General features: G+C 43.0%; 1 protein-coding gene across 1 annotated transcript; it reads right to left on the reverse strand.

The window, feature by feature from the left end:
- Positions 1–848: 848 nt before the first annotated feature.
- Positions 849–27,971, reverse strand: LOC121284719 (gamma-crystallin S-1-like). Its single transcript, XM_041200271.1, has 4 exons — positions 27,711–27,971; positions 6,007–6,063; positions 5,668–5,914; positions 849–1,117 (listed from the first exon to the last, which is right to left on the reverse strand). Exons 1-4 carry the CDS (start codon positions 27,969–27,971, stop codon positions 849–851), a joined length of 834 nt encoding a protein of 277 aa, XP_041056205.1.

The following is a 27,971-nucleotide window of genomic DNA, read 5'->3' on the forward strand; positions in this document are numbered from 1 at the left end:
ATATTTTTGGCTTCCATGTTTTAGACTCAAAATTTATACCCCAAACTCCTGATTCATAGAGGCTTTTCATAATTTTCATAAAATTGGTCTATCTAGTTGTCAGTGTCATGGACATAATTTGGGTGGAATTTGTAACTTCAATTCCATGGAAAGAAAAATGAGACAGGGTGAATAATGGGCAGAGAATCTGATATCAACCGTTTTATACACTACCAAAGTTCAAAGTTCCAAATCTTCAGTTTAAAAACACTGATTTGCTTCAATCAAAGTGTAGAGGCCCATGTGAAATAAGACCTATCAGCCCCTTCAGACCTGTATCTAAATAACACCAGCTCCACTATCTTCCATTTTTTTAAATTAGTTCATGGGATGTGGGTGAGGCTGGTTAGGCCAGCATTTAATGCCCATCCCTGATTGCCCTTGAAGGTGGTGGTGAGCCACCTCCTTGAACCACTGGAGTCCATGTGTTGTAGGTACACTCACAGTGCTGTTAGGGAGTTCCTACAACACATGGATTGCAGCAGTTTAAGAAGGCCATGGCTGCATTTAGCTTTTCCATACCCTGACCTGAACCAATCTTCTTGGCAACTTATTCTCATCTATCAGTCACCCTGTGTGGACAGAAATACTTTCTGAAATCTGCTGTAAATGTGCCTTTTATCATCTTGAACATGTCTCTGAAGTTGTTGTCTCAGATATTCTCTCAACATCCCTTTCAATATTCTTAACACTATAGATAATTTCCCCGATAATCTAAAAATAATCAAATTGAGAGAAACAGTTAAGTTATGTATATTTATTCTGCTGACACATGTGAGCAAAACAGAACCAAATTTGTCAAGAACAATCTAGAAATCCCTCATGCGCCTGAAAGATCCGATAGTTGAGTTGTAGCCGCCCCAGTCACTGTATCTCCTGTATTCACCGGGTCTCAGGAAGTACTGTTGGCCTTTGTAGTTGGGATGTTCATAGAAGATCCAGTAACCACCCATCACTTGGCACGAATGAATGTCACGGTAACGGAAACAATCGTAGACAGATGGACAGTCATCCATGAATTCCATCATCTGTCCTCCAAAGTCAGGTCTCTCGTAAATCCTCATTCTATAGTTTCCACCTCGGTACTGTAATAGAAATAAAATCATATTTGTGATAGAAGTATCAATTATACATTTGATTTATAAAAAAAAAACTGGTTGGTTAAAAGGGAACATCTGATGGACCATCTCATTTACAGCTGAGAGAATTTAAGAACATTAACAGGACCTGTGGATTTTATTCTCACCTAATTAACAACTTGCAACTCTTGTGTAATTTTACACAAAATGGAAATGTTGGTCACAGCAAATGTTAGGATGATAATATTGGCTTGTACGAACAGGAGGTTTCTTAATATACATGGACTGCAGCAGTTCAAGAAGGCAGCTCACCATCACCTTCACCAGGGCAATTAGGGATGGGCAATAAATGCTGACTTAGCCAGCAACGCCTACATCCCACAAAATAATTTTTTGAAAAATCAGTAAGCATCTGGTTTATTTTTAACCTTTGAGATTAATATGATCTCATCCCTCTATGTGGGTGATGCAAGAATGGGAGTTCAACTCCCTGACAGCCTCAATGTCCTGGGCTGTTTCTGGAATCAGCACATCATGAGTTATAACAACTTTCTGCTGAGCATTAATGCATTCTGCAAGTGGACCTAAGGTAATGATATCTTCATAGATAATGGGGTGATGGAATGGGAACAATTCATTCAACCATATCTATGATTGGTCTGCAATATAATAGCTTGATTACCTTTGTTTATAGGGAACGGGAAGCTTTTGTGAGGCCAATATACTCAATGATTGGAAGGAATAGTGTAAGGAGAAAGGAATAGCAGTATATGATAATAAAGCTAAATGCAGATGGGATTATACGCTGCTTGGACTGTATAGGCTTGTTGGACCAAATAGTCTCTCTTCGTGCTATAAGCACAATGTAAATCATGTGTCCAATCATAGACAGGTGCTAATAGTATTTATAAAGTAGAACTTCATCTGGTCCCATTTTTAATCCCAGACTCGCAGGCAGACGGGCACCAACTGAGAGAATCTCAATATGGCCTCATGATTCATTTCATGCACCAGCACCCTCCATCAGCCATTTGCACATTTTCGGGGCACAGAAGTGGGGTTAAAGTGGGCACCCGGTTTGGGGAAGATGCAGTTGGTTAGAGGGGATGTGATCACAATGGCTGTGGAGTCAGAGCAGCACACCTGCTCCTCCTAGTACAGGAGGAAGCTTTTCCATGAGAATAATTTCTCAAAGTGTTACTGTTCCTCGGTCATCATTACTTAGAGCATTGCAGCCACATAGGAACCCATCACAATCTAACTTCTCTGAAGGGACCTAAAATAAGGGTTGGGTCCCTCATTTGCATTTTCATAGAATCATATAATCATAAGATGGTTACAGCACCAAAGGAGGTAATTTGGCCAATTGTGTCCATGTCAGCTCTCTGAGAGCAACTCAGCTAGTCGCACGCCTCTGTCTTTTCTCATAATCCCTGCAGATCTTTTCTCTTCAGATAATTATCCAGTATCCTTTTGAACTTCACGAATGAGTCTGTCTCCACCACACTCTCAGATCATCTACTCCAGATCCTAACAACTCGCTGTGTTAAAATGCTTTTCCTATTTCACCTCTGCTTCTTTGCCAATTGCATTAAATCGGTATCCTCTGCTCTCTACCTGCCCACCAATGAAAATAGTTTTTCCCAATCTACTCTGTCTAGGCCCCTCATGATTTTGAACACCTCTACCAAATCTGCTCTTAACATTCTCTTCTCTAAGCAGAAGAATGCCAGCTTTTCCAATCTATCCCAATAACTGAAGTTCATCATCTCTCAAACAATACTCCTAAATCTTTTCTATGCCCTCTCCAATTCCTTCACATGCTTCCTAAAGTGTGGTGCCCAGAATACTCCATTTGAGACCAATTCGATGTTTTATGAAAGTACACCATAACGTCCTTGCTTTTGAAATTAATACCTCTGTAAAACGACAGACCTGAGGATTGGGAGCACTTTATTTTCCCCTTCCTAATCAATCCCTTGATTCTCCTTTGCTGAATTCTAGAGTATGAGAGTAAGCTTGCAGCGAACATAAAAGCTGACTGTAAAAGTTTCTATAGGTATGTGAAGAGAAAAAGATTGGTGAAGACAAATGTAGGTCCCTTACAGTCAGAAACAGGGGAATTTATAATGAGGAACAAAGAAATGGCTGACCAACTAAATACATATTTTGGTTCTGTCTTCACAAAGGAGGACACAAATAACATACCAGAAATGTTGGGGAACACAGGGTTTAGTGAGAGGGAGGAACTGAAAGAAATCAGTATTAGTAGGGAAATGGTGTTGGGGAAATTGGTGGGATTGAAGGCCGATAAATCCCGGGAGCCTGATAATCTATATCCCAGAGTACTTAAGGAAGTGGCCCTAGAAATAGCGGATGCATTGGTTGTCATCTTCAGAGATTCTATAGACTCCGCAACAGTTCCTACAGATTGGAGGGTAGCTAATGTAACCCCACTATTTACAAAGGGAGCAAGAGAGAAAACGGAATTATAAACCAGTCAGCCTGACGTCGGTAGTGGGGAAAATTCTAGAGTCCTTTATAAAAGATTTAATAGCTGAACACTTGGAAAAAAGTGGCAGAATCGGACAGAGTCAGTATGGATTTATGAAAGGGAAATTGTGCTTGACAAATCTACTGGAATTTTTCGAGGATGTAACTAGTAGAGTTGATAAGGGGGAGCCAGTGGATGTGGTTTATTTGGACTTTCAGAAGGCTTTTGAAAAAGTCCCACATAAGAGATTGGCGTGTAAGATTAAAGCACATGGGATTGGGGGTAGTGTATTGAGATGGATAGAAAACTGATTGGCAGACAGGAAACAAAGTCTTTTTCTGAATGGCAGGCAGTGACTAGTGGGGTACCGCAGGGATTGGTGTTGGGACCCCAGTTATTCACAATATATATTAATGATTTAGATGAGGGAATTAAATGTAATATCCACAAATTTGCAGATGACACAAAGCTGGGTGGGAGGGTGAGCTGTGAGGTGGATGCAGTGATGCTTCAGTGTGATTTGGACAAGCTTAGTGAGTGGGCAAATGCATGGCAGATGCAGTATAATATGGATAAATGTGAGGTTATCCATTTTGGTAGCAAAAACAGAAAGGCAGATTATTATCTGAATGGCTATAAATTGAGAGAGGGGAATGTGCAAGGTGACCTGGGTGTCCTTGTACTCCAGTCACTGAAGGTAAGCATGCAGGTGCAGCAGGTGGTAAAGAAGGCAAATGGTATGTTGGCCTTCATAGCCAGAGGATTTAAGTACTGGAACAGGGATGTCTTGCTGCAATTGAGACCACGCTTGGAATATCATGTGCAGTTTTGGTCTCCTTATCTGAGGAGGGATGTACTTGCTATAGAGGAAGTGCAGAGAAGGTTTACCAGAGGAAGTGCAGAGAAGGTTTACCAGACTGATTCCTGGGATGGCGGGACTGACATATGAGGAGAGATTGAGTCGATTAGGATTATATTTGCTGGAGTTCAGAAGAATATGGGGGGATCTCATAGAAACCACAAACTTCTAACAGAACTAGACAGGGTAGATGCAGGAAGGATGTTCCCAATGGTGGGGGGGGGCGGTCCAGAACCAGGGGTCACAGTCTGAGGATATAGGATAGACCATTTAGGATTGAGATGAGGAGAAATTTCTTCACCCAGAGAGTGGTGAGCCTGTGGAATTCTTTACCACAGAAGGTTGTTTTCAAGAAGGAGTTAGATATAGCTCTTGGGGCAAACGGGATCAAAGGGTATGGGTGGAAAGCGGGAGCAGGCTATTGAGTTGGATGATCAGCCATGATCATAATGAATGGCGGAGCAGGCTTGAAGGGCCGAATGGCCTACTCCTGCTTCTAGTTTCTATGTTTCTATAAATCGCTTTCTCAACCTACCCTGCCACCTTCAAGGGTTGGTGCACATCTGTCCCCAGGTCCTACACTTATCCTCTGCTGCTGCACACCCTCTAGAATTGTATCCTCTATAATAGGATACAATCATTTTATATTACCTCTCCTTGTTTCTCCTACCAAAACATAGCACTTCACACTTCTCTGCTTTAAGTTTCATCTGCCACATTTCTCCAGCCTTGCATGTCATCTTGAAGTCTATCACTATCTTCTTCACAGTTCTCAGTACTTGCAAGTTTTGTGCCATCAGTAAGTTTTGAAATTGTGCTCTGCACACCCAAGTCTAGACCATTGAGAAAAGCAATGGTACTAATACCGATGTGAGTCCCACTATACACTTCTCCAATACAAAAAACAACAGTTCACCACCACTCCCTTTTTCCTGATACTCAATCATTTTAAGTGACATAACCCTGTTTTAGAGGACCATGAGGAACGCTGGAAAAATTGCCTGACCTCATTTTGTGGTGCAATAAGTTTCAATTTCTATTAATATAAATTTGTACAGTTATGAAATCAACTATATATCTTTAATGTTATTACAAATATTTGGTGTGAAAAACAGGATAGCATCCTCAAACTTAAGCACTTTACTCAGTGAACATTTCCTCGACTTCAATCTGAGTAGAATAAGTAAACAGCCAACTTACATATGGGTAGGAGCGACATGACCTGATGTTGTCATTGAATCCCATCCAGCTCTGGTAGTCAGGATATTCTCCCCTGCTCAGAACATACTGGTATCCCATGTAATTGGGTCTCTCATATATCACCCACCAGTCACTCTCAACACGGATGGAGTTACATCGGCTGAAGTAAGGGGACAGGTCAGCGCTGTCACTACTGCACTCATAGTGCCGACCCTGGAAGTTCCTGTCCTCGTAAAAGATGATCTGGGGAAAGAGACAAGATAAATTAATAAGCTTTAAAATTAAGAGGTGATTAAAAACTATAACGTCATGTACAAAATTAGTCTAGTTCTTGCCTTTCCCATTTTGAGCTCACAGTTAGATGAGCAGCTGATGTAACATTGCTCTACTACCTACAGTGTGGTGTATATATATGCTGTACAAAATGAGCACTGTACTCCATACTCTTGTTATTCAAATGATTTGATGCTGAATGTCAGCAAAAAGAGAACAAAACACGTCACTTGACATGTTGCTTGACATGTCATTGACTCTTTTCGCTTTGCTTTCACTTCATTTTATTTGTTGTTTGAAAACAAAGAGGGAAAGTCCATTGTGTTTTCTACCCCCTAACTGTTCTGAAACAGCATTGGATACAAAATTCATTTTCAAGAACTTTCTTCCTAAGTATACCCATCTAGCTCAGTTCCTAAGTTAGCCAAAAGAAGAGAAACAAAACCAGCTCACGTTATTTTGCTTACTACCTTAAGTACTTCCAGTTGCAGACCAACTGTAAATGGATTTGTTGCTCTGATTGAGTCAAATTAAAATAAGGTGCACATGAATGTGATGATCTGTGTGAAGGAAGATAGAAGAATTTAGTAAGCAATACGGAAGAACACCAATTAATATTATTGTATTTTAAGACCCCATCTCTAATTTTATTTTTTTATTTTTCATTGCTTTTATATTTGAAGGGAACTTCCTCATGTTGTTACCCCAACCAACTGTGGTGAAATGAATGGGAATTCAGATGGCAGGACATGAGGGACAAGCAAAAGTGGCCTCTGGTTGTCTATTTGGTTGTCTATCTCTTCCCATTTCCCTTTTTACATTTTGTAGTAGAATCCAAAATCTAATTGAAAAAAGTGATGGATCCTGGCTTTGAAATATTATCCCACATTAATTCTAATATAATCTGTGTTTGAGCCTAAAGATTGAGGGGCCTGTGATATTGGAGTAAAGAGGCAATTAAGTCTAATAAAAACCAATTCCCAGAATGTTGCAAATTAATTGATGTTACTTTGTGTTAGCCTCTCAGCATTTTAAATGTCATTAGATCCATGCTTTTGCAAGTTGAGAATGCCAGAGCATTTATTTACACATAAATAATTCATAAAGACAAGGCAAAATATTATGAAAATCAGGCAGAAATCAGATTAAGTGAATACACAGAGTAGAACCCAGTAACATTTGCATACATAATGTAGAGGGTGTAATTTTAAATTTCAAGATTGAGAGGGTTAGAGGCTGCCAAACAAAAGATTAATAGGAAATATAAGGGCTCATAGAGTTTGGATAATATATTAGAATGGATAGAGCATTGGTTAATGGACAGGAAACAAAGAGTAGGTATAAATAGGGCATTTTCAACTTGGCAGGCTAATATTGGTGGAGTATCACAAGGATCAGTGCTAGGGAATCAGCTATTTACAATCTAAATTAATGACTTATGATGTGACTTGTGAGTCCCAATTGCACACTTATCGTGGGGTTACCAAGTTGGCACTTTACATAAGAGTAGTTCTGCAGAAACTTCTTAGGCAGAACACATTCTGTTTATTTATAGGTACTCAGCAGCTACACATGTGTTTCTACACCAAACTCTATCTACATACTTCTGCTGCTCACTCACAGACTACTGACTTTCACCTAACTATAGAGTTAGCCCACACTACACCACTAATCGTTATACAAGATCATGTGATCTTCCATTAAAGCATTCTTCTTAAAGGTATACTACACATTAGATAAAACCATAGTTACCACACCTTAGATGAAGAGGCCACAAGTAATGTATATAAGTTTTCTTGTTACATAGTTAGCTGGCAATGTGAAAAGGACAGAAAAAGGCTGCAATGATATATAGGCAGTTAAGTGAGTGGGCAACAAGAAGGAAGATGGAGTATAATGTGGGGAAGTGTGAGCTTGTTTATTTAGGCTGTAAGAATAACATGTAGAATATTTTTAAAAGGTATGAAACTTGTAAATGTTGAAATTCAGAGAGACTTCAGTGCTCGTAAAAGGAACACACAAAGTCAGCATGCAGATACAGCAAGCATTAGGAAGGCAAATGGCATGTTGATCTTTATTGCAAGGGAACTGGAGCACAATAATAATGAAGTCTTGCTACAGTTGTATGATGTGGAATGATGTGGAATACTGTGCGCAGTTTTAGGTCCACATATAAGGAAGCATATACTTACTTTGGAGGCAGTACAGTGAAGGTTCACCAGATTGGTCCCTGGGGTGAGAGGTTTGTCTATGATGAGAGGCTGAGTAAATTGGGCCTATATTCTCTGGAGTTTAGAAGAATAAGAGGTAATCTCATTGAAACATGAAATTTGAAAAGAGGCATGAGAGTGGAGAGACCGGTGAGAGTTGGAAAGAGGTGCGAGATTGGAGAGTCCGGCGAGAGTTGAAAGAGGAGGGAGAGTGGAGAGACCAGTAAGAGTTAAAAACAGACCAAGAGAGAAGAGTCCGGTGAGAGTTGAAAGAGGAGGGAGAGGGTAGAGACCGTTAAGAACTGAAAAAAGAGCAGGAGTGGAGAATCCAGTGAGAGTTGAAAGAGGAGCAAGAGGGGACAGTCCGGTGAGAGTTTTTCCTCAAACTTTGAAACATCTCCCCACTGGGTTTTAGGTTAGATGTTTTTTTCATCATCAGAACTGTCCTCAGAATCCAAGATCTTTCTTAACTTGCAGCCTTTTAAGCAGGTATTCCCTTTTTCTCTCTTTCTCCCTTGCCTGAAATCCCAGTTGTAGCTTCCTTTCTTTCTCCTGCCTTTCTGCTTGCTCCTTTTTAAATGCCATCTCTCTTTCCTTTGATCCTAATTCAAGTTTTTTCAGTTCCTTTGCTTGTTCAAATTCAAGCTTCTTCATTTCAAACTGAAGTCTCACTACCTCCAGGAGTGACTCACTAGTGTCAGATATCACTTCCGACTGTAGATGTTGTACTATACTTTTAATTATGGGCAACATTTTACCCCCGTTTGGGGGGTGGGGGGGGGGGGGGAAGTGAGGGAGCGGGTGTGGCCGAGCAGCCCTCCGATCAGCGCCCCAAATTGGGGGCACATCGCCATTTTTCGTGGGCAGGCCAATTAAGGCCTGCCCAGTGTGACATCCGCACGGAAGCACTAGGTGCTCCCTGTGGTGGGGGGGGGGGGGGGGGGGGGGGGGGGGGAATGGCAAGTGCGGAAGTGCGCTCCTTTGCGCATGCGCACGAAGGAGCGCTCCGATCTCCCTGAAACTAAGTGCTGCCTCAGGGAGATTGGTTCCCAAAGGGAAAAAGTTATTCTTTTGAAAATTTCATTTACCATCCATGTCCCCTCATGTGACAATGTCACTTGAGTTGGGACATGGATATAACTTTAAGTAAAAGTGAATCTTAATTTTTTAATCCAGTCATGAAACCGTGGTTGAGGCTTCATGCTTTTTCAGGTGGCTGCCAGCACTCCTGACCTGCCCACCAACCTTAAGGTTGGACAGGCGGATCCACTAATTGGTTTAATTGCTTTTTGAATGGCCTCAATAGGCAGCTGACAGGTCGGCAGATGCACAGCTGCTCAGCTGTGCCCCCGCTGATCTGAAAATGCAAATGACACAGGATGACTTCGGGAATTCTGCCCAACGTCATTCCGTGTCATTTTACACATTAGTGAGTGGGCCCCACCCTCGCTCACCAAGGGGAAAATTCTTGCCTATATCTGCTTTCCCAGCCCCCACAGGTAACCCCAAATTTAACTTATCTGCTCACTCTGTTAACTTACTGTTGGTTATTTTCTGCAACCCAATCAGAGTTATTTCTTCTACGCCCAAACAAGCCTTAGCAATTGCCAAAGCTATCTTGAAATCTCACTGCTTGTAAAAAAAACCTCACCAACCCCTGAAATCAAAGTGCTTCTCATACTCATAACCTTTAGATTCACCAATTACAAACCAATCAAGGGATTACAAACATTATCCCACCAAGAGCCCCCAGTTGTTATGACACAGCAATTGGTAAAGGCTGAGTTATTTAAAATTCCAGAGGGAAATTTTAATCAACTGTCATAACCTATATTTTAAATTGGTATGTTTGAGATGCAGTTCTGAATTCTGGAATAAAACCCACTAAGCCTCGAGGTTTTTTATATAAATTAAATTAAACATTTATTAATTTAACAACAGATTTAAACCCATACACATGTCTACAAATTACTACCATAATAACTTTTAAAAACACAACAACAAATCCCCAAATTAATCACTCCCAGGTAATCTTCCCCAAGGCAACAATAACCCATAGACTTAAACAGACACCAGGCAAAGCACATTTTACGTTACAAATTCAAAATGTGGTTCCTTTCAATTTGGTTCCTTAACATGATTGTAGGCTTGCACGTGGCATGCCTCTGACTCTCACACAAAACTCTGCTCTGTATATACCTAGCCTTCCCTTTGAATGCAAATTCTCATTTTATCACCAGGCCTTTTGAACTCCACCTCTTCTAACAATAAAACCCCTTTCATAGTATCAATTTTATTAGTAAAATAAACATATTGCTTGGTGTCTCCTAGCTAGGTGCAAGATTTCACCCCCAGTCTTTGAATGGTTTATTCAACAAAATGCAAATGTACCCTCTACCTTACTGTTTACATCTCAAAACAGCTATACTTCAAAGCACCCAGACGAGCTGGCTTTAATCCAATTAACACACACACACTCACAGCCACAAACACAGACCCTACTACAAGTCCAATTTAAAATAATTTCTAGTAACATTATATTACATTAATATCTTCATGATAGTGCCAACCAAGCGACTGCTTTGTCCTGGATGGTGTCAAGCCTCTTGAGTGTTGTTAGTGCTGCTCTTGTCCAGGCAGGTGACGAGTATTCCATCACACTCCTGACTTGTGCCTTGTAGATGGTGGATAGGCTTTGGGGAGTCAGCAGAATTCCTAGCCCCTAACCTGCTCTTGTAACCGTAGTATTTATATGGTTAGTTCAGTTCTGTTTCTGGCCAATGGTAATCTTCAGGATGTTGATAGTGGGGTATTCAGTGATGGTAATGCCATTAAATGTCAAGGGGCAATGGTTAGATTCTCTCTTGTTGGAGATGGTCATTGCCTGGCACTTGTGTGACCTGAATGTTACTTGCCACTTGTCAGCCCAAAAGCCTGCATATTGTCCAGGTCTTGCGACATTTGGACATAGACTGCTTCAGTATCTAAGGAGTTGCGAATGATACTGAACATTGTGCAATCATCAACGAACATCCCCACTCCTGACCTTATGATGGAAGGGAGGTCATCAATAAAGCAGCTGAAGATGGTTGGGCTGAGGACACTACCCTGAGGAACCCCTGCAGTGATGTCCTGGAACTGAGATGATGGACCTCCAAGAACCACAATCATCTTCCTTTGTGCTAGCTATGACTCCAACCAGTGGAGAGCTTTCCCCCTGATTCCCATTGATTCCAGTTTTGCTAGGGCTCCCTGATGCCCTTGATGTCAAGGACAGTCCTTCTCACATCACCTTTGGAGTTCTGCTGTTTTGTCCATGTTTGAACCAACGCTGTAATGAGCTCAGTGGCTGAGTGACTCTGGCAGAACCCAAACTGAGTGTCAGTGGGCAGGTTATTGCTAAGCAAGTGCCACTTGATAGCACTGTTAATGATCCCTTCCATCACTTTACTGATGATTGAGAGTAGACTGATGATGGAGTGTTACCTGGCCAGGTTGGATCTGAGGACATACGTGCACAACTTTCCACATTGCCAGGTGGATGCCAACATTGTAGCTGCACTGGAACAGCTTAGCTAGGGATGTGGCAAGTTTTGGAGCACAAGTCTTCAGTACTATTGCCAGAATATTGTCAGGACCCATAGCCTTTGCCATATCCAGTGCCTTCAGCCATTCTTGATATCATGCTGAGTGAACCGAATTGGCTGAAGACTGGCATCAGTGATGCTGGGGACCTCCAGCGGAGGCAGAGATGGATCATCCACTTGGCACTTCTGGCTGAAGATTGTTGCAAATGCTTCAGCGTTATCTTTTGCACTGATGTGGCTGGGCTCTCCCATCATTGAGGAAGGGGATATTTGTGCAGCCTCCTCCTCTAGTGAGTTTTTTAATTGTCCACCACCATTCACGACTGGATATGGCAGGATTTCAGAGCTTAGATCAGATCCGTTGGTTGTGGAATCGCATAGCTCTGTCTATCACTTGCTGCTTATGCTTCACCAGGTTGATGCCTCATTTTAGGGATGCCTAGTGCTGCTCCTGGCATTCCCTACTGCACTCTCCATTTAACCAGGGTTGATCTTCTGGCTTGGTGGTAATGGTAGAGTGGGGGATAAGCCAGGTCATGAGGTTACAGATGTGGTTGAGTACAATTTTGCTGCTGCTGATGGCCCTCATGGTTACCCAGTCTTGAGTTGCCAGGTCTGCTCAAAATCTATCCCATTTAGAATGGTGGTAGTGCCACATAACAAGATGGAAGGTATCCTCAATGTGTGCGTTGATCATTCCTACCGATACAGTCATGAAAATATGCATCTGCGGCAGGCAGGTTGGCAAGGATGAGGTCAAGTATGTTTTCCCTCTTGTTTCCCTCACACCTGCTGCAGACTCAGTCTAGCATCTTTGTCCTTTAGGGCTCGGCCTGTGGTGGTGCCACTGAGCCATTCTTGCTAATGGACATTGAATTCCTCACCCAGAGTACATTCTGTGCCTTTGCTACCCTCAATCCTTCCTCCAAGTGGTGTTCAACATGGAGGAGTACTGATTCATCAGCTGAATGTGGTAATCAGCAAGAAGTTTCCTTGCCCATGTTTAACCATATTTTACTAGCAGTAGCGAAGCTTATTGGGGGTAGTAGGGTTTTTAACTATAAATTAATTAAGAAAGTAATAAATTAATTAACATACAATAAAGAAGGCCTGGCAGGTGATGTGTTGTGACTGCAGAATGTGGGATTTCCTGAACACCTGCGTGTTCCAGGGAATTATGTCTGTAGTTGAGTGTTCATGGCTTGAGGAGATTTGGCTCAGAGTCATTGAGCTGCAGACACTGCAATGCATCAGGGAGTGGGAATGTTACCTGGACACTTTGTTCCAGAAGGCAGTTATGCTCCTTAGGATAGGTCTTCTGATCTGGTCAGTGGTCAGGGACAGGAAGGTGGGACCCAGAAGGTAGAAGTGGAGGAGCAATTGTCCAACAGGTTTGAGGTTCTTGAAGCCTGAATGGATGGAAGTAAGAGTGGCAAGGTGAATGAGCGAACTGATCATGGCACCATGGTGTAGGAAGTCATTCAAGCAGGGGAGCTAAGTAGTGGTATTAGGGGACAGCATAGTCAGAGGGATAGACATAGCTCTCTGCAGCCAAGAGTGTGAGTCCAGACAATTGTATTGCCTTCGCAGTGCCAGGGTTTGAGACATATGCTTGGAGTTGGAGAGGGGAAGGATCCAGTTGTCATGGTCCACATGGGTATCAGTAACATAGCTAGGACTAGGAGGGAGGTTCTGCTTAGGGCTTATGAGCAGCTAGGGGATAAATTAAGAAGCAATACCTCAAAGGTAATAACCCCTGGATTATTACCTGAGCCATGAGCAAATTTGCATAGAGTACACAAGATTACAGAGTTGAATGCATGATGGGTGTGGGAGAAATGGGTTTCAATTCATGGGGCACTGGTACCAGTACTGGTGAAAATGAGAGCTGTACTGTTGAGGCAGTCTTCACCTGAACCATGCTGGGCCAAATGTCATATAACTAGGGTGGTAAAGAGGTGTTTAAACTAAATAGTTGGGGGAAGGGATCATGCAAGAGGAGATTTAGTAAGTCAAAGGGACACTACGAGGTATGAGAGCAGGGTAGCGAGTTGGGTAATGATAATCAGATGTGGAAGGGAGGGACAGACAGTACAAACCTGAGAGTGCACCAGCAGATAAGGCCAGAGAGAGCAAACATGGTAAAAAAGACAGCATTAAAGGCTCTATATCTGAATGCACATGGCATTCATAACAAAATGGATGAATTGTTATAAATGTGATAGTCATCACAGAGATAACAAAATGGATGAATTGAAATAAATGTGATAGCCATCACAGAGATATGGAAAACAAGGGAATGGCAGAGGTGTTGAACAGGTATTTTGTGCCTGTCTTCACTGTAGAAGGCTTAGGCCTGAATTTCACGCTAGGCGTGCGTGTGGAGTCGACGGACCCAGAAACAGATGTAGAATTAGCGCCCGGGCGCGATCACGTTTCCAACACGATTTCCCAGTGTGAAACATATCTTTTCACTGCTAAGAAGGGCCATGGGGGTGTGGTCAGGAGTCTGTCGGGCACCGGGTCCAATGGCAACCCAGTGGGGGATTCAAAAACAGCAGAGGCAGCTCCCTGTAGGCCACCAGGAGACACAGAGGGAGCTGTCGGGTTTGAAGAAGAAAAATTTGTGTGGAATAGCAATGGCATCTGCCCTCTGACGAGGGCACTTGATCCCGGTTCTCGGATGAGTGCCTGGGAATCCTTGTGGAGGAGGTCAGTGCTAGACAGGACATCTTGATACCCAGGGATGGTAGGACAAGGTCACCACACCTCTCCAGGAAGGCATGGGCAGAGGTACAGCCCAGATCAGCAGTCATGATGTTGTGCGGTGCACGTGGGTGCTGTGCCACAAAAGGTTCAACAACCTGCGTTCAGCAAGGTTGAGTACCAAGTTGCATGGATCTGTGTGGAGAAATGTTAACAGCTTGCCATCCCCCTGTGGTGCCCATGGGTGTAAGAATCTGAGTGCCAACTCCCACTGACATTGGCACCAGCCAAAGCGGTGAGCTCTGGCTGCTTGGTCTGATTGTTTTGAGTGTTGAAGGCCACGACTCAGAAGTGCCCTGCAAGATGTTCCTCAGGTAGGGTTGACCAGGCTGCAATGGCGGCGCAAGTAGAGAGTTGACTAATCAATGCTCCTCTGTCCTTTCAGGAGAAGAGAAGCCATAACAACATCAAGAGGTCAAGGACAGGCAGAAGCCCCCCAGACCTGCTTTTATTGATGACGGACAGGGTGGATGCCTTAGAGACGGAGTGCTGGTGCCCAACTCATTCCACCGGTCGTGGAAATGCAGGGGACTCTGATGAAGCTAAGAGTGCAGTGCACAGATGTGAGAGTGTCGGAGTGTGCAAACCTTGTTTTGTTGTCTCATCTGTAATGGGAACCTCAAACCTGGACTCCCCATTGTTCATTGAAAGATGATGGCACCATGATGTAGATCTCCATTGTCTCACCAGCCCGCCTAGCATGCACAGTGATAGTGTGATGACTAATACTAATGACATGTTGTTTTTGTCCCCTAGAATCACCATCCAGCAAATGATTGCAGGGCAATGAGGAGCCACCCTTAACACTGGAGGACCAATGCCTGTCAAATTCACCTGCATCACAGCCCTTCTCTGCACCAGGCATCAGTGCAGATACCAGCACCTCGGTGGTCATTAGATTGTCAGCTACAATGTCAATGCACAAGGTGAGGACACAGCTCACTCGCATGAGGAGCTAGTGAAGGCAGAGAATGCCCAGGGCATCACCAGCTGGAGGACAGCTGGAGACCTGGAACATGCTGAGTACGAGGCAGATGACAAGCCTCTGGAGTGATCTATTAGGCAGCAGATGCTGTATGTCCAACAGGATGCACAGAAGGTTCTGGCAGAGATTCCTGAGAGTTTGTGTGCCATGGTCTTTGTCATGGAGGAGGCCACATGGAGCATGAGTACTGCATTGACACTAAGTACCGAGCGCTCTGGCTCCTCTATTGAGATAGTGGCGACTCTCATGGAGAGGGCAGTTCCAGGAATAGAGTCGGGGTCTCTGGGCTTGTGCTTGCACCTGCAAGCCCTCACACAGGCAATGACCTCAGAAGGTCACTGCCAGTGTGAGAGATGGATGAGGCACCTAGTATCTCTGCTAGGTGCCTGTCCATCAATGGCAAGCAGGGAGGTCCAAACCAACTTGTCATCTCTGCAGGATCTTCTCAGGATGCTCTGGATGGTGACAGCAGCTCTTCCGCCCCTCTGCCAGTGACTATGCCATCTGATGAGGCCAAGACAGCTGAGGAATGCCCAGCCATGGCGCTGGATGGACATTTACAGACAGTGGCCACACAGGCTCTGCCGGCAATAGGACGACCGCCAAGGTAATCAGGGCCGACACAACACCTGAGTCAGCATGCTGCCTCCAATGACACTGCCAGCAAGAAGGGTGGCTATAGCTGACTCTAATGGCCACTATGTCATAGTGCAAGGCAGACTTTTTAATTGTCCATTGATCCTAGCTAATGTATATGCACCCAACTGGGATGATCACAGTTTCATCTCAAATTTTTTATTGTCCATACCTGATCTAGACTCATATCACTTACATCTTGGAGGAGACATTAACTGTGTTCTTAACCCAAATTGAGATCGTTCATCCACAAAATCTGTTCCAATATCAAAATCAGCCTCAGCCATCAGTTCTTTTCTGGATACACATGGATTGGTAGACTCATGGCGTTTTCTATACCCATCAGCAAGACAATACTCTCCTACTCACGTATTAACCAATACACTACACCTACTCGCGTATTGACCAATTTTTCCTTGACAAGAGGCTGCTCATGTTAATTCAGTCTTGCGCACACAATAGTTTTGTGATCTCTGATATGCCCCCTTAGTTTTAGCAATACAATTCCATGACCAACCTGTTTCTTGTTCACCATGGCATCTTGATTCTCTTCTTCTGGTGGATCTGGATTTTATTAAATTCATTTCCTTGCAAATAGATACTTTTATAGAACTTAATACTACTCCAGATATTTCCTTTGCTACTGTCTGGGAGATATGAAGGCTTACCTACGTGGACAAACAATTTCATCTGTTGCTGAACTTACAAAAGCAATACCTCAAAATTGCCCCAGTTGACAGACCAAATTCTCTTAGTGGACCAACAGTATGCTATTGCACCTATCCCAGTATTATACAAACAGCATCTGGCTCTATAGACTGAATATGATCTTATTTCCACTAAACAAACAGAAGAGCTTATACTTAGATCATGTAGTACATTTTATAAGCGTGGTGAAAGAACCGGTAAGCTCCTGGCTCACCAGCTTCGTCAGTCTTGCTTCCTCTCAACTTATAGATGAAATTACCACTCCAACAGGGTTAACCGCCACCGAGCATCAGGAGATCAATTATCAATTCAAACTTATTTATTCCACTCTTTATATCTCAGACTCCTTTACAGACCCTGGTTTATTTCACAATTTTTTGATAATATGGACATCCCATCGCTAACTGACTCTATGAATGTGTCAGAAGTACCCCTTTTCCAAGATGAAATACTAAAGGTAATTAAATCCATGCAAGGTAATAAGGCACCTGGGCCTGATGGATTTCCAATAGAATTTAACGAAAAATTCTTATCATAACTTACTTCCTAATTATCGTCTCTGTTTTCAGAATGCTTTCTGTCTAAAACACTCCCTCCTACGATATGCAAGGCATCTTTGTCTATTCTTTTAAAGAGCTATAAGGATCCTCTGCATTGCAGTTCATACCAGCCTATTTCTTTTTTAAACGTGGATGTCAAGATACTATCTAAAGCTTTAGCCTGCCATCTTGAACCTGTCCTTCCATCTATTATCTCTCCTGACCAAACGGGTATTATACAGGGCTGGCAATCCTTCTCTAATTTAAGGCATCATTTCAATATTATTTATACACATTCAACTACTCCTCTCCCTGAGGTTCTTATAACTATGGATGCACAAAAGGCTTTTGATAGAGTGGAATGGGACTACCTCTCCTTCACTTTTCAAAAATTTGAATTTGGATCCATTTTTATAAAATGGATAAAACTATTGTATTCCTCGCTGTTACTTCAGTATGCACAAATAATATCCACTGTAAACTCTATGACCTCCATCGAGGTACTAGATGGGGCTGTTCCCTTTACCCCCTGCTTTTTGCTATTGCTATTGAGCCCCTGGCAATTTCATTGCAGACCCGTGGAGATGTACAGGGCGTTATACAAGGTGGAATTGATCTGAAACTCTCCTGCTTCTTTACATCTCTGATCCGGTCTCATCTCTTCCACATATTTTCTCTATTCTTGAGTGATTTGGTCATATTTCAGGTTTTAAAATTAATTTGCAAAAGAGTGAAATTTTTCCTATTAATTCTACTGCAAAGAGTTACTTTCTTTCTTCCCTCCTATTCAAAGTCTTAGTAAACAGTTTTAAATATTTTGAAATTTTAGATACTCGATCCCTTGGAGACCTTTTTAAGCTCAACTTTGACCCTTTGTTGGAACGTACGAAGTAGGACTTAGCACTTTGATGTAACTTATCCCTTTCTTTAGTTAGTCGTATAAATTCTGTAAAGATGAATATTTCTCCAAAATTTTAATAAGTATTTCAGTGCATTCCATTGCTTATCCCCAAGCATTTTTTGTTGCAATAGACCAATTCATTTCTCCCCTTATTTGGAATAAGAAAATACCCAGAATTCATTAAGTTTTTCTACAAAGTCCCAACCATTCAGTTGGTTTGGCACTGCCAAATTTTCAGTTTTATTTTTGGTCTGCTAATATCCATAATATTTCTTTTTGGCTTCATTCAGACTTGGCTAGTTTAGCATGGGTGCATTTGAAGGCAGCCTGCTGTCAATCCACATCTCTGCCTGCTCTGTTGTGCTCCTGCCTTCCTTTCTCAACTGATCACTTTTCTTCAAACTCTATTGTTAGACAGTCACTTAAGATTTAGACCCAGTTCAGAACACACTTTGGGCTACAATTTCTCTCTCGAAAGTTAAAAAACAAGACCTCTAGGGTTGTAATCTCAGGATTACTCCCTGTGCCACGTGCCAGTGATGCTAGAAATAGGAAGATAGTGCAGCTAAACACATCGCTGAACAGATGGTGTAGGAGGGAGGGTTTCCGATATCTGGATCATTGGGATCTCTTCCGGGGCATGTGGGACCTGTACAAGAAGGATGGCTTGCATCTAAACTGGAGGGGCACCAATATCCTGGCTGCGAGGTTTGCTAATGTCACTCAGGAGGGTTTAAACTAGTATGGCAGGGGGGTGGGAACCAGAGTAATAGGTCAGCAGGTGAAATAAATGACTGGGAAGTAGTAAATATGGCCAGTAGGCCTAAGAGGAAGAGCAGGCAGGGAGAAATTACTGAACACAGTGGGACTGGGGGTCTGAAATGCATTTGTTTCAATGCGAGAATTATAACAGGCAAGGCAGATAAGCTTAGAGCTTGGATTAGTACTTCGAACTATGATGTTATTGCTATTACAGAGACTTGATTGAAGGATGGACAGGATTGGCAGCTAAACATTCCAGGATTTAGATGTTTCAGGCAGGATAGAGAGGGATGTAGAAAAGGTCGGGGAGTTGCACTGCTGGTTAAGGAAAATATCACAGCTGTACGACAGGAGGACACCTTGGTGGGCTCATGCAGTGAGGCAATATGGATAGAGCTCCGGAATAGGAAGGGCGTAGTCACAATGTTGGGGGTTTACTCCCAATTGCCAGCAGGAGATTGAGGAACAGGTATGTAGACAGATTTTGGAAAGATGTAAAAACAATAGAGTTGTTGTGGTGGGTGATTTTAACTTTCCCTATATTGACTGGGAATCACTTAGTGCTCGAGGTTTGGATGATGCAGAATTTGTAAGGTGCATCCAGGAGGGCTTCCTGAGACAATATGTAGATAGTCCAACTAGGAAATGGACAATACTGGACCTGGTATTAGAGACTGAACCAGGCCAGGTGGTGGAAGTTTCAGTAGGGGAGCATTTCAGGTAAAGTGACCATAATTCAGTAAGTTTCAAGGATAAGGATAACAGGAGTCCTCAGGTTAAGGTGCTTAATTGGGGGAAGGCTAATTATAACAATATTAGGCAGGAACTGAGGAATCTAGACTGGAGGTGGATGTTTGGGGCCAAATCAACAACTGACATGTGGGGGGCTTTCAAAGGTCAGTTGATAAGAATTCAGGACGAGCACGTTCCTGCTAGGATGAAGGATAAGTATGGCAAGTTTCAGGAACCTTGGATAATGAAGGATATTGTGAGATTAGTCAAAAAGAAAAGGGAAGCATTCGTAAGGGCTAGAATGCTGGGAACAGATGGAGCCCATGGAGAATATAAAGAAAGTAGGAAACAACTTAAGCAAGGAGTCAGGAGGGCTTAAAGGGGTCATGAAAAGTCATTGGCAACCAGGATTAAGGAAAATCCCAAGGCCTTTTATACTTATGTAAAAAGCAAAAGGGTAGCCAGGGAAAGGGTAGACCCACTTAGGGACAGAGGTGGGAATCTGTGTGTAGAACCAGAAGAAATGGGAGAGATACTAAATGAGTACTTCTCATCAGTATTCACCAAAGAGAAGGACATAGTAGTCGATTTGTCTAGGGAAGAGTGTGTAGATAGCCTGGATCATGTTGAGATCAAAAAAGAGGAGGTGTTAGGCGTCTTGAAAAATATTAAGGTGGATAAGTCCCCGGGGCCAGATGGGATCAACCCAGAGTACACAGGGAGGCATGGGAGGAGATTGCTGGGGCCTTGAAAGAAATCTTTGTATCCTCACTGGCTACGGGTGAGGTCCCAGAGGACTGGAGAATGGCCAATGTTGTTCCATTGTTTAAGGAGGGTAGCAGGGATAATCCAGGAAATTACAGGCCAGTGAGCCTTACATCAGTGGTAGGGAAATTATTGGAGAAGATTTTTCATGACAGGATTTACTACCATTTGGAAGCAAATGGGCATATTAGTGAGAGGCAGCATGGTTTTGTGAAGGGGAGGTTGTGTCTCACTAACTTGATCGAGTTTTTCGAGGAAGTGACAAAGATGATCGTTGATGGAAGGGCAGTGGATGGATACATGGATTTCAGTAAGGCCTTTGACAAGGTCCCTCATGGCAGACTGGTACAGAAAGTAAAGTCACGCGGGATCAGGGGTGAGCTGGCAAGATGGATACAGAATTGGCTTGGTCATAGAAGACAGAGGGTAGCAGTGAAAGGGTGCTTTGCAGAATGGAGAGCTGTGACTAGTGGTGTTCCACTGGGATCAGTGCTGGGACCTTTGCTGTTTGTAGTATACGTAAATGATTTGGAGGAAAATGTAACTAGGCTAATTAGTAAGTTTGCAGACAACAGTAAGGATTGTCGAAGGATACAACGGGATATAGATTGGTTGGAGACTTGGGTGGAGAAATGGCCGTTGGAGTTTAATCCAGACAAATGCGAGGTAATACATTTTGGAAGGTCTAATACAGGTAGGAATTATATAGTAAATGGCAGAACCCTTAAGTGCATCGACGGGCAGAGGGATCTGGGCGTACAGGTCCACAGGTCACTGAAAGTGGCAACGCAGGTGGATAAGATAGGAAGGCATAGGGCATGCTTGCCTTCATTGGCAGGGGTATTGAGTATAAAAGCTGGGAAGTCATGCTGCAGCTGTATAGAACCTTGGTTAGGTCACACTTGGAATATTGTGTGCAATTCTGGTCGCCACATTACCAGAATTATATGGAGGCATTGAAGAGGGTGCAGAGGAGGTTTACCAAGATGCTGCCTGGTCTGAAAGTTATTAACTATGAGGAGAGATTGGAGAAACTCGGATTGTTCTCACTAGAGCGACGGAGATTGAGGGGCAACTTGATAGAAGTTTACAAAATTATGAGTGGCATGGACAGAGTAGTTAGTCAGAAACTTTTTCCCAGGGTGGAAGAGTCAATTACTAGGGGACATGGATTTAAGGTGAGAGGACAAAACTTTAGAGGAGATGTGCGGGGGAAGTTTTTTACACAGAGTAGTGAATGTCTGGAATTTGTTGCCAGAGGAAGTGGTGGAAGCAGGTATGATAGTGGTGTTTAAGAGGCAGCTTGACAAATACATGAATAGGTGGGAATAGAGGGATATGGACCCCGGAAGTGCAAAATGTTTTAGTTTGACAGGCAATATGATCCGCACAGGTTTGGAGAGCTGAAGGACCTGTTACTGTGCTGTACTTTGTTCTTTGTACAGCCCTATTAACGCAAACCATTTGTTTCCGCCTTCATTCGGAAATTCTGCTTTTCAAGTCTGGCATGTGAGAGGCATCAATACTCTTGCTAACTTATTCATTGATAATATTATTGCTCCTTTTGACTCTCTCTCTCGAAAATATGATGCCCACACACAGAGATTTTGCATGTAAAAAATATCGCCCAGTTTCCTTTATTGCCCTTAAATCACCAATAGATATTATGTTAAATTTAAATCCTTTTGTCAGGGAGTTAATTTACAAATTGTATTCTCTAATTTTTTCACAATACTGCCCTTCACTTTCTACCTTAAAAGTTCTTTGGGAGCATGATTTTGACTCAGACTTATCAAAAGATAACTGGAGTCTATTCTTTCTTGTGTACATTCCTCACCTGTATGTGCAAGGCATGGGTTGCTACAATTTAAAATCTTACATTGTATCCATCTATCCAAAGAGAAATTATCAAGATTTATCCAAATTTTGATCCAACCTGTGATAAATGTCATACAGCCCCAGCCTCTCTAATTCATATGTACTGGCCATGTCCTAAATTGGCTTTGTTTTGGCAAACACTTTTAGATTATTCTCATGTATTTTCAGTAGCAACATTGAGCCTTCTCCTGTTACAGCACTCTTTGGAGTGGAACCAAATGTCATTCCTCTGAAAAAAAGTCAAACTGATGCGCTTGTCTTTTCAACATTATTTGCCAGATGTATTATTCTATTAAATTGGAAACAGGCTGCCCCCCCCCCCCCCCCCCCACCTTTTCTTTACTAATTGGATATGTAATCTCATGCAGAATCTTAAATTTGAGAAAATAAAGTACATTATAAGAGGTAAAAACAAAAAACTGCGGAAGCTGGAAATCCAAAACAAAAACAGAATTACCCGGAAAAACTCAGCAGGTCTGGCAGCATCAGCGGAGAAGAAAAGAGTTGACGTTTCGAGTCCTCATGACCCTTCAACAGAACTAGAACAAAACAGTAATTCTGTTTTTGTTTTACACTATAAGAGGCTCCACTGATGGATTTCATGTGCTTTGGCAGCCTTTCTTAGATTACTTTGAGGAACTACAGCTCCCTACTTTCATATAGCTGACCCTAATTAGGTTGAATGCATTATATCAGGTGGAATTTTATCTGACCTATGATTGTTGATTTTCTTATTATTTATTGTTTGGGCAATTTGGGAGGGTTTTTTTTCTCTGCTTTTTTCTTCTTCTTCCTCCAACTTCTCTTTTCCTTTCTTTCTCTTTCTTTTCCAAGTGTAAGTGTATTGAATTATTGCTGTACTGTAAGAATTTTTTGTACGGTTACTTATTATGACTTGTTAATTTTTTTTAAATAATTTTTAAAAATAGGTGCAGGGCACGCCAGTATCTCATGCTACTCTATTGCACTCTCTCCGGCATATCAACCAATGTCAAACACATTTCCAATGTCATGTGTTTCCTCTTGTAAGGATAATAGGACTACGGATATTCCCCATTGGGGAATTGAACCCCAGTCTCCCACGTGACAGGTGGGGATACGGACCACTATACTAACGAGGAAATGCTACTTTATTGCACAGGTACTGAGCAGACCTTGGGTTCAATGGAGCGTATCATTGCAAACATCTGATAAGGAGGATGAGGTGGATGCAGTGCATTGGCAGCCAAGCTGAAAGTGTGTTGAATCAAGGCTCCTTGGTGTCCCTATACCTCCCTGAAGGTTCCAGACGTCTGCCTCCACATCCTCATCATGTTTTTCCCTGGGCTTCTCTTCTGATTCACCACTGGATTCATCCTCTGAGGCCTGTGAAGCTGCCTCAAGATCCTCTTCCTCCAGTGGGTCCCCTGTTGCCAGAGCCAGATTGTGGAAAGTGCTGCATGCAATGGCTTTCAGGGACACATGCTCTGGAGGGTATTGTAGTGATCCCGCTGAATAATCCAGGCATCTAAATCTCATCTTCAGCAGACCTATGGTCCCCTCAATCACCTCCTTTGTGAAGGCATGACTCCTATTACACCTCTGCTCTGGTTCTGCTCTTGGGTGCTGGAGAGGTGTCATAAGCCATCTTTTCAATAGATAGCCCTTGTCACCCGGCAGTCATCCAGCCAGCCGAGCTAGAGAGACAACAGCCTTGGCACCTGTGAGTATCGGAGGATGTATGCATTATGGCAGCTGTCAAGGTACCTTGCACAAACTTGCAGATTCTGCCTCTTGTCGTCGCAAGCTATCTGCATGTTCATGGAGTGGACGACATTCCTGTTGACAAAGGCATGCGGCTCACCCGCTGGTGCCTTGATGGCTACATGTGCAGTCGATGGTACTCTGGATGAGGGTGAACCCAGCAATCGCAATGAAGTCTCTGGCTAACTCAGCCTGGCTGGTCTTGTCTGTACAGAAGCGAATGAAAGTCATTACCCACCTGAACAGAGCGTAAGTGACCAACTTGATGAAACTGTGGACTGCTGATTGGGAGACTCCACAAAGATCCCTCACTGATCCCTGAAAGGAGCTGGAAGCATAGAAGTTGAAGGCCACTGCGATGTTCAGAGCCACTAGCATGGGATTGCCACTCACACAGTTGGAGGTGATCTCCAGCCCAATCATCTAACATATGGAGGTTATAGTCTCCCTGGAGAGATGGAGCCTCCTTTGGCACTGCACCTCTGACATGTTGAGATAGCTGCATCGCTGCCTGTACACTCTGGCAGCAGGATAGTGGCATCTACTGTGACCCCTTCCACCTTGGACTCCCTGCAGGCCCTGCACCCCCTGTGCCTGTGCCTCTCCTCCCATAGGTCGCTCCCTTGGATGCTTACTTCAGACACCTGGCCTCCTCTCCCTTCTGTCCCTTTCTTCCTCCTTAAATATTCCACCAGTGGGGTAGACAATCCCCATTACCAGAGAAACAGAAAACTGTCTGGTGACCGGAAGGTCCCTATGGTATAAATCCTCCAGAGGTTTTGGAGATACCAGTGAGTCCTGTAATGAAGGCTAGCAATACAAAGACTGAAGCTCAAAACAGAGATAAAGCAGTCAAGTTTCATTAAGCAACTAGCAGCAAACTATCTCCTAAACTCCTCACCACTCACAATGGCAATGCTCAGGACCCATTTTATCCTGCCCTTGGATGACAATTTGATAAAAACGTGCTTCCCACCTGCCCGCTTTGCCCAAGCAATGAGTGTGAAATCGCGTGGGCAGCATAAGATGAAAGCGGCTGCAGAAGATGCCACTATCCTGCTGCCAGAGTATACAGGCAGTGATGCAGCTACCTCGACATGTCAGAGGTGCAGTGCCAAAGGAGGGACCATCTCTCCCAGGCAACTGTGACCTCCATATGTCAGACAATTGGGCTGGAGATCATCTCCAATTGTGTGGGTGGCAACCCCATGCCAGTAGCTCTAAAGGTCACAGCTTTTTAATGGCCTTAATTGGTCAGCAGGCGTGGCGACGTCATTTTGCACAATTTAAAATGCGTTCAGGTTGGGTGCGCGCCCGTCCTCGAAACATAACATTCAGGCCTTAGAAAACTTCCCAAAGATACTTGAAAATTGCGAGATGAAGGGGAGAAAGGTGCTGGGAAAACTTTTAAACATAAAGGCTGCCCAGGACCAGATGGCCAACATCCGAGGGCCTTAAAAGAAGTGGCTGCAGTATATTGGATTGGAAAATCGCTAATGTCGCACCTTTGTTCTAGAAAAAAGGGAGACAGAAAGCAGGAAACTAGAGGCCAGTCAGCCTAACATCTGTCACAGGGAAATTGCTAGAATCCATTATTAAGGAGATCATAGCAGGATACTTTTTTTATTGTTTCATGGGATGTGGGCATTGCTGGCTAGGCCAGCATTTATTGCCCATCCCTAATTGCCTTTGTTCAGGGGGTATTTAAGAGTCAACCACATTGCTGTGGGTCTGGAGTCACACATAGGCCAGACAAGGTAAGGCAGCAGATTTCCTTCCCTAAAGGGCATTAAGTGAACCAGATGGGTCTTTACGACAATCAGCAATGTTTTTGTGGTCATCACCATACTTTTTTAATTCCAGATTTTTATTGAATTCAAGTTTCACCATCTGCCATGATGGGATTCAAATCCAGGTCCCCAGACCAATACCCTGGGTCTCTGAAGTACTAGTCCAATGACAATACCACTAAGCCACTGCCTCCTCCTTAGAAAAATCATCATTTGATCTGGCAGTCAACATGGGTGAAAGGGTGAGGAAGTAACAAGCAAGATGGATAAAGGGGTGGATGCGGTGTACTTGGATTTCCAGAAGGCATTTGATAAGGTGCCGAGCAAAGGTTACTATACCAAGATAAGACTACATGTTGTAGGGGTAACACAACAGCATGGATAAAGGGTTGGTTAGCTAACTGGAAGCAGAGAGAAGGGATAAATGGGTCTTTTTCAGATTGGCAAACTGTAACAAGTGGAGTGCCAGAGGGATCAGTGCTGAGGTCTCAACTACATTTACGATGGACGTCAATGATTTGGAGGAAGGGACCGAATGCATGGTAGCTAAACTTACTGATACCTCCAAGATCGGTAGGAAAGTGAGTTATCAAGAGAAGATAGCAAGTCTGCAAAGGGATATAGACAGGTGAAATGAGTGGGAAAAAATTTTTATCACAGAATGTGGGAAAATGTGAACTTGTCCACTTTGGCAGGAAGACTAGAAAAGCAGTATACTATTTAAATAGAGAGAGATTGCAGAACTTGGTGGTACAGAGGGATCTCAGTGTCCTGGTACAGGAATCACAAAACGTTAGTATGCAGGTACACCAAATGATTAGGAAGGCAAATGGAAAGTTGGCCTTTATTGCAAGAGGGATGGAATATAAAGTAGGGAAGTTTTACTGCAGCCGTACAGGGTCTTGGTGAGACCACATCTGGAGTACCGTGTACAGTTTTGGTCTCTATATTTGAAAAAAGATAAACTTACGTTAGAAGCAGTACAGAGAGGGTTCACTTGATTCTCTGAGATGAGGGGCTTATATTATGAAGAAAGGTTGAACACATTAGGCCTACATCCATTGGAGTTTAGAAGAATGAGAGGTGATCTTATTGAAACATGTAAGATCCTGAGGGGACCTAGTAGGGTAGATACTGGGAAGATAAACATATTTGTCAGAACAATCATGTGACCCCTGATAGGCAGTGGGAAAAAGCTATACCTTCAATCACTATGTTTCCTCCCAATTTAGTTTTTTTACATTTCCTATTTCCACTTGTGGAAGAGACTAGAACTAAGGGAGACAACTTAAGAATAACAGGTCTACCGTTTAAGGCAGAGATGAGGAATAATGTTTTCTCTCAGAGGGTTGTTAGTATGTGGAATTCTCTTCCCCAGAAAGCAGTGGAGGCTGAGTCATTAAATTTATTTAAGGCAGATGTAACGACTTGACGTACTAGACAGATTTCTACTTGAAACAGTTAACTTTATTACGGAGCTCTTTTAGAAGCTACATTCTTGAACAAACTCCACCCACACAATCCCCCCTCCCCCGTCCCCGGCAAATTACCTACACTCAGGGCTCATTCGTCAGAACAATCACATGACCTCTTCTCTCATTATATTTCCTCCCTATTTCATTTTTTTACATTTCATATATACAAAGAACATTTTAATCCACAACCTATACATATATACAGGTCAGGTGATTAGAGATTAAGTCTCTGAGGTGGTTCTCTAATTCAGATAGAATGGTGTAGCTCTACCACTTGAGGTTCTCTCACTGGATCGACATGATCAGGAATTGCAGCATACGGTACATCCTTGGAAAGCGGCAATTCAGGGTTAGGCAATCCTAACGAGACATCAGGTATGTCTATTCTAGGTTGATCTATCACCTCCGGGATTAAAGGTTTGACGTTAATCACTGGCGGAATAGCTGGTTGTTGGAATGTCTCTCTACTTCGATGATCCACAAGTTTTGGATCAATTCGGCTTTCCACTTCCATTTGGAATGACAAAGGACCAGTTTCAGCGACAATCAT

This window comes from Carcharodon carcharias, chromosome 12, assembly GCF_017639515.1.
Source record: "Carcharodon carcharias isolate sCarCar2 chromosome 12, sCarCar2.pri, whole genome shotgun sequence".
NCBI lineage: Eukaryota > Metazoa > Chordata > Chondrichthyes > Lamniformes > Lamnidae > Carcharodon > Carcharodon carcharias.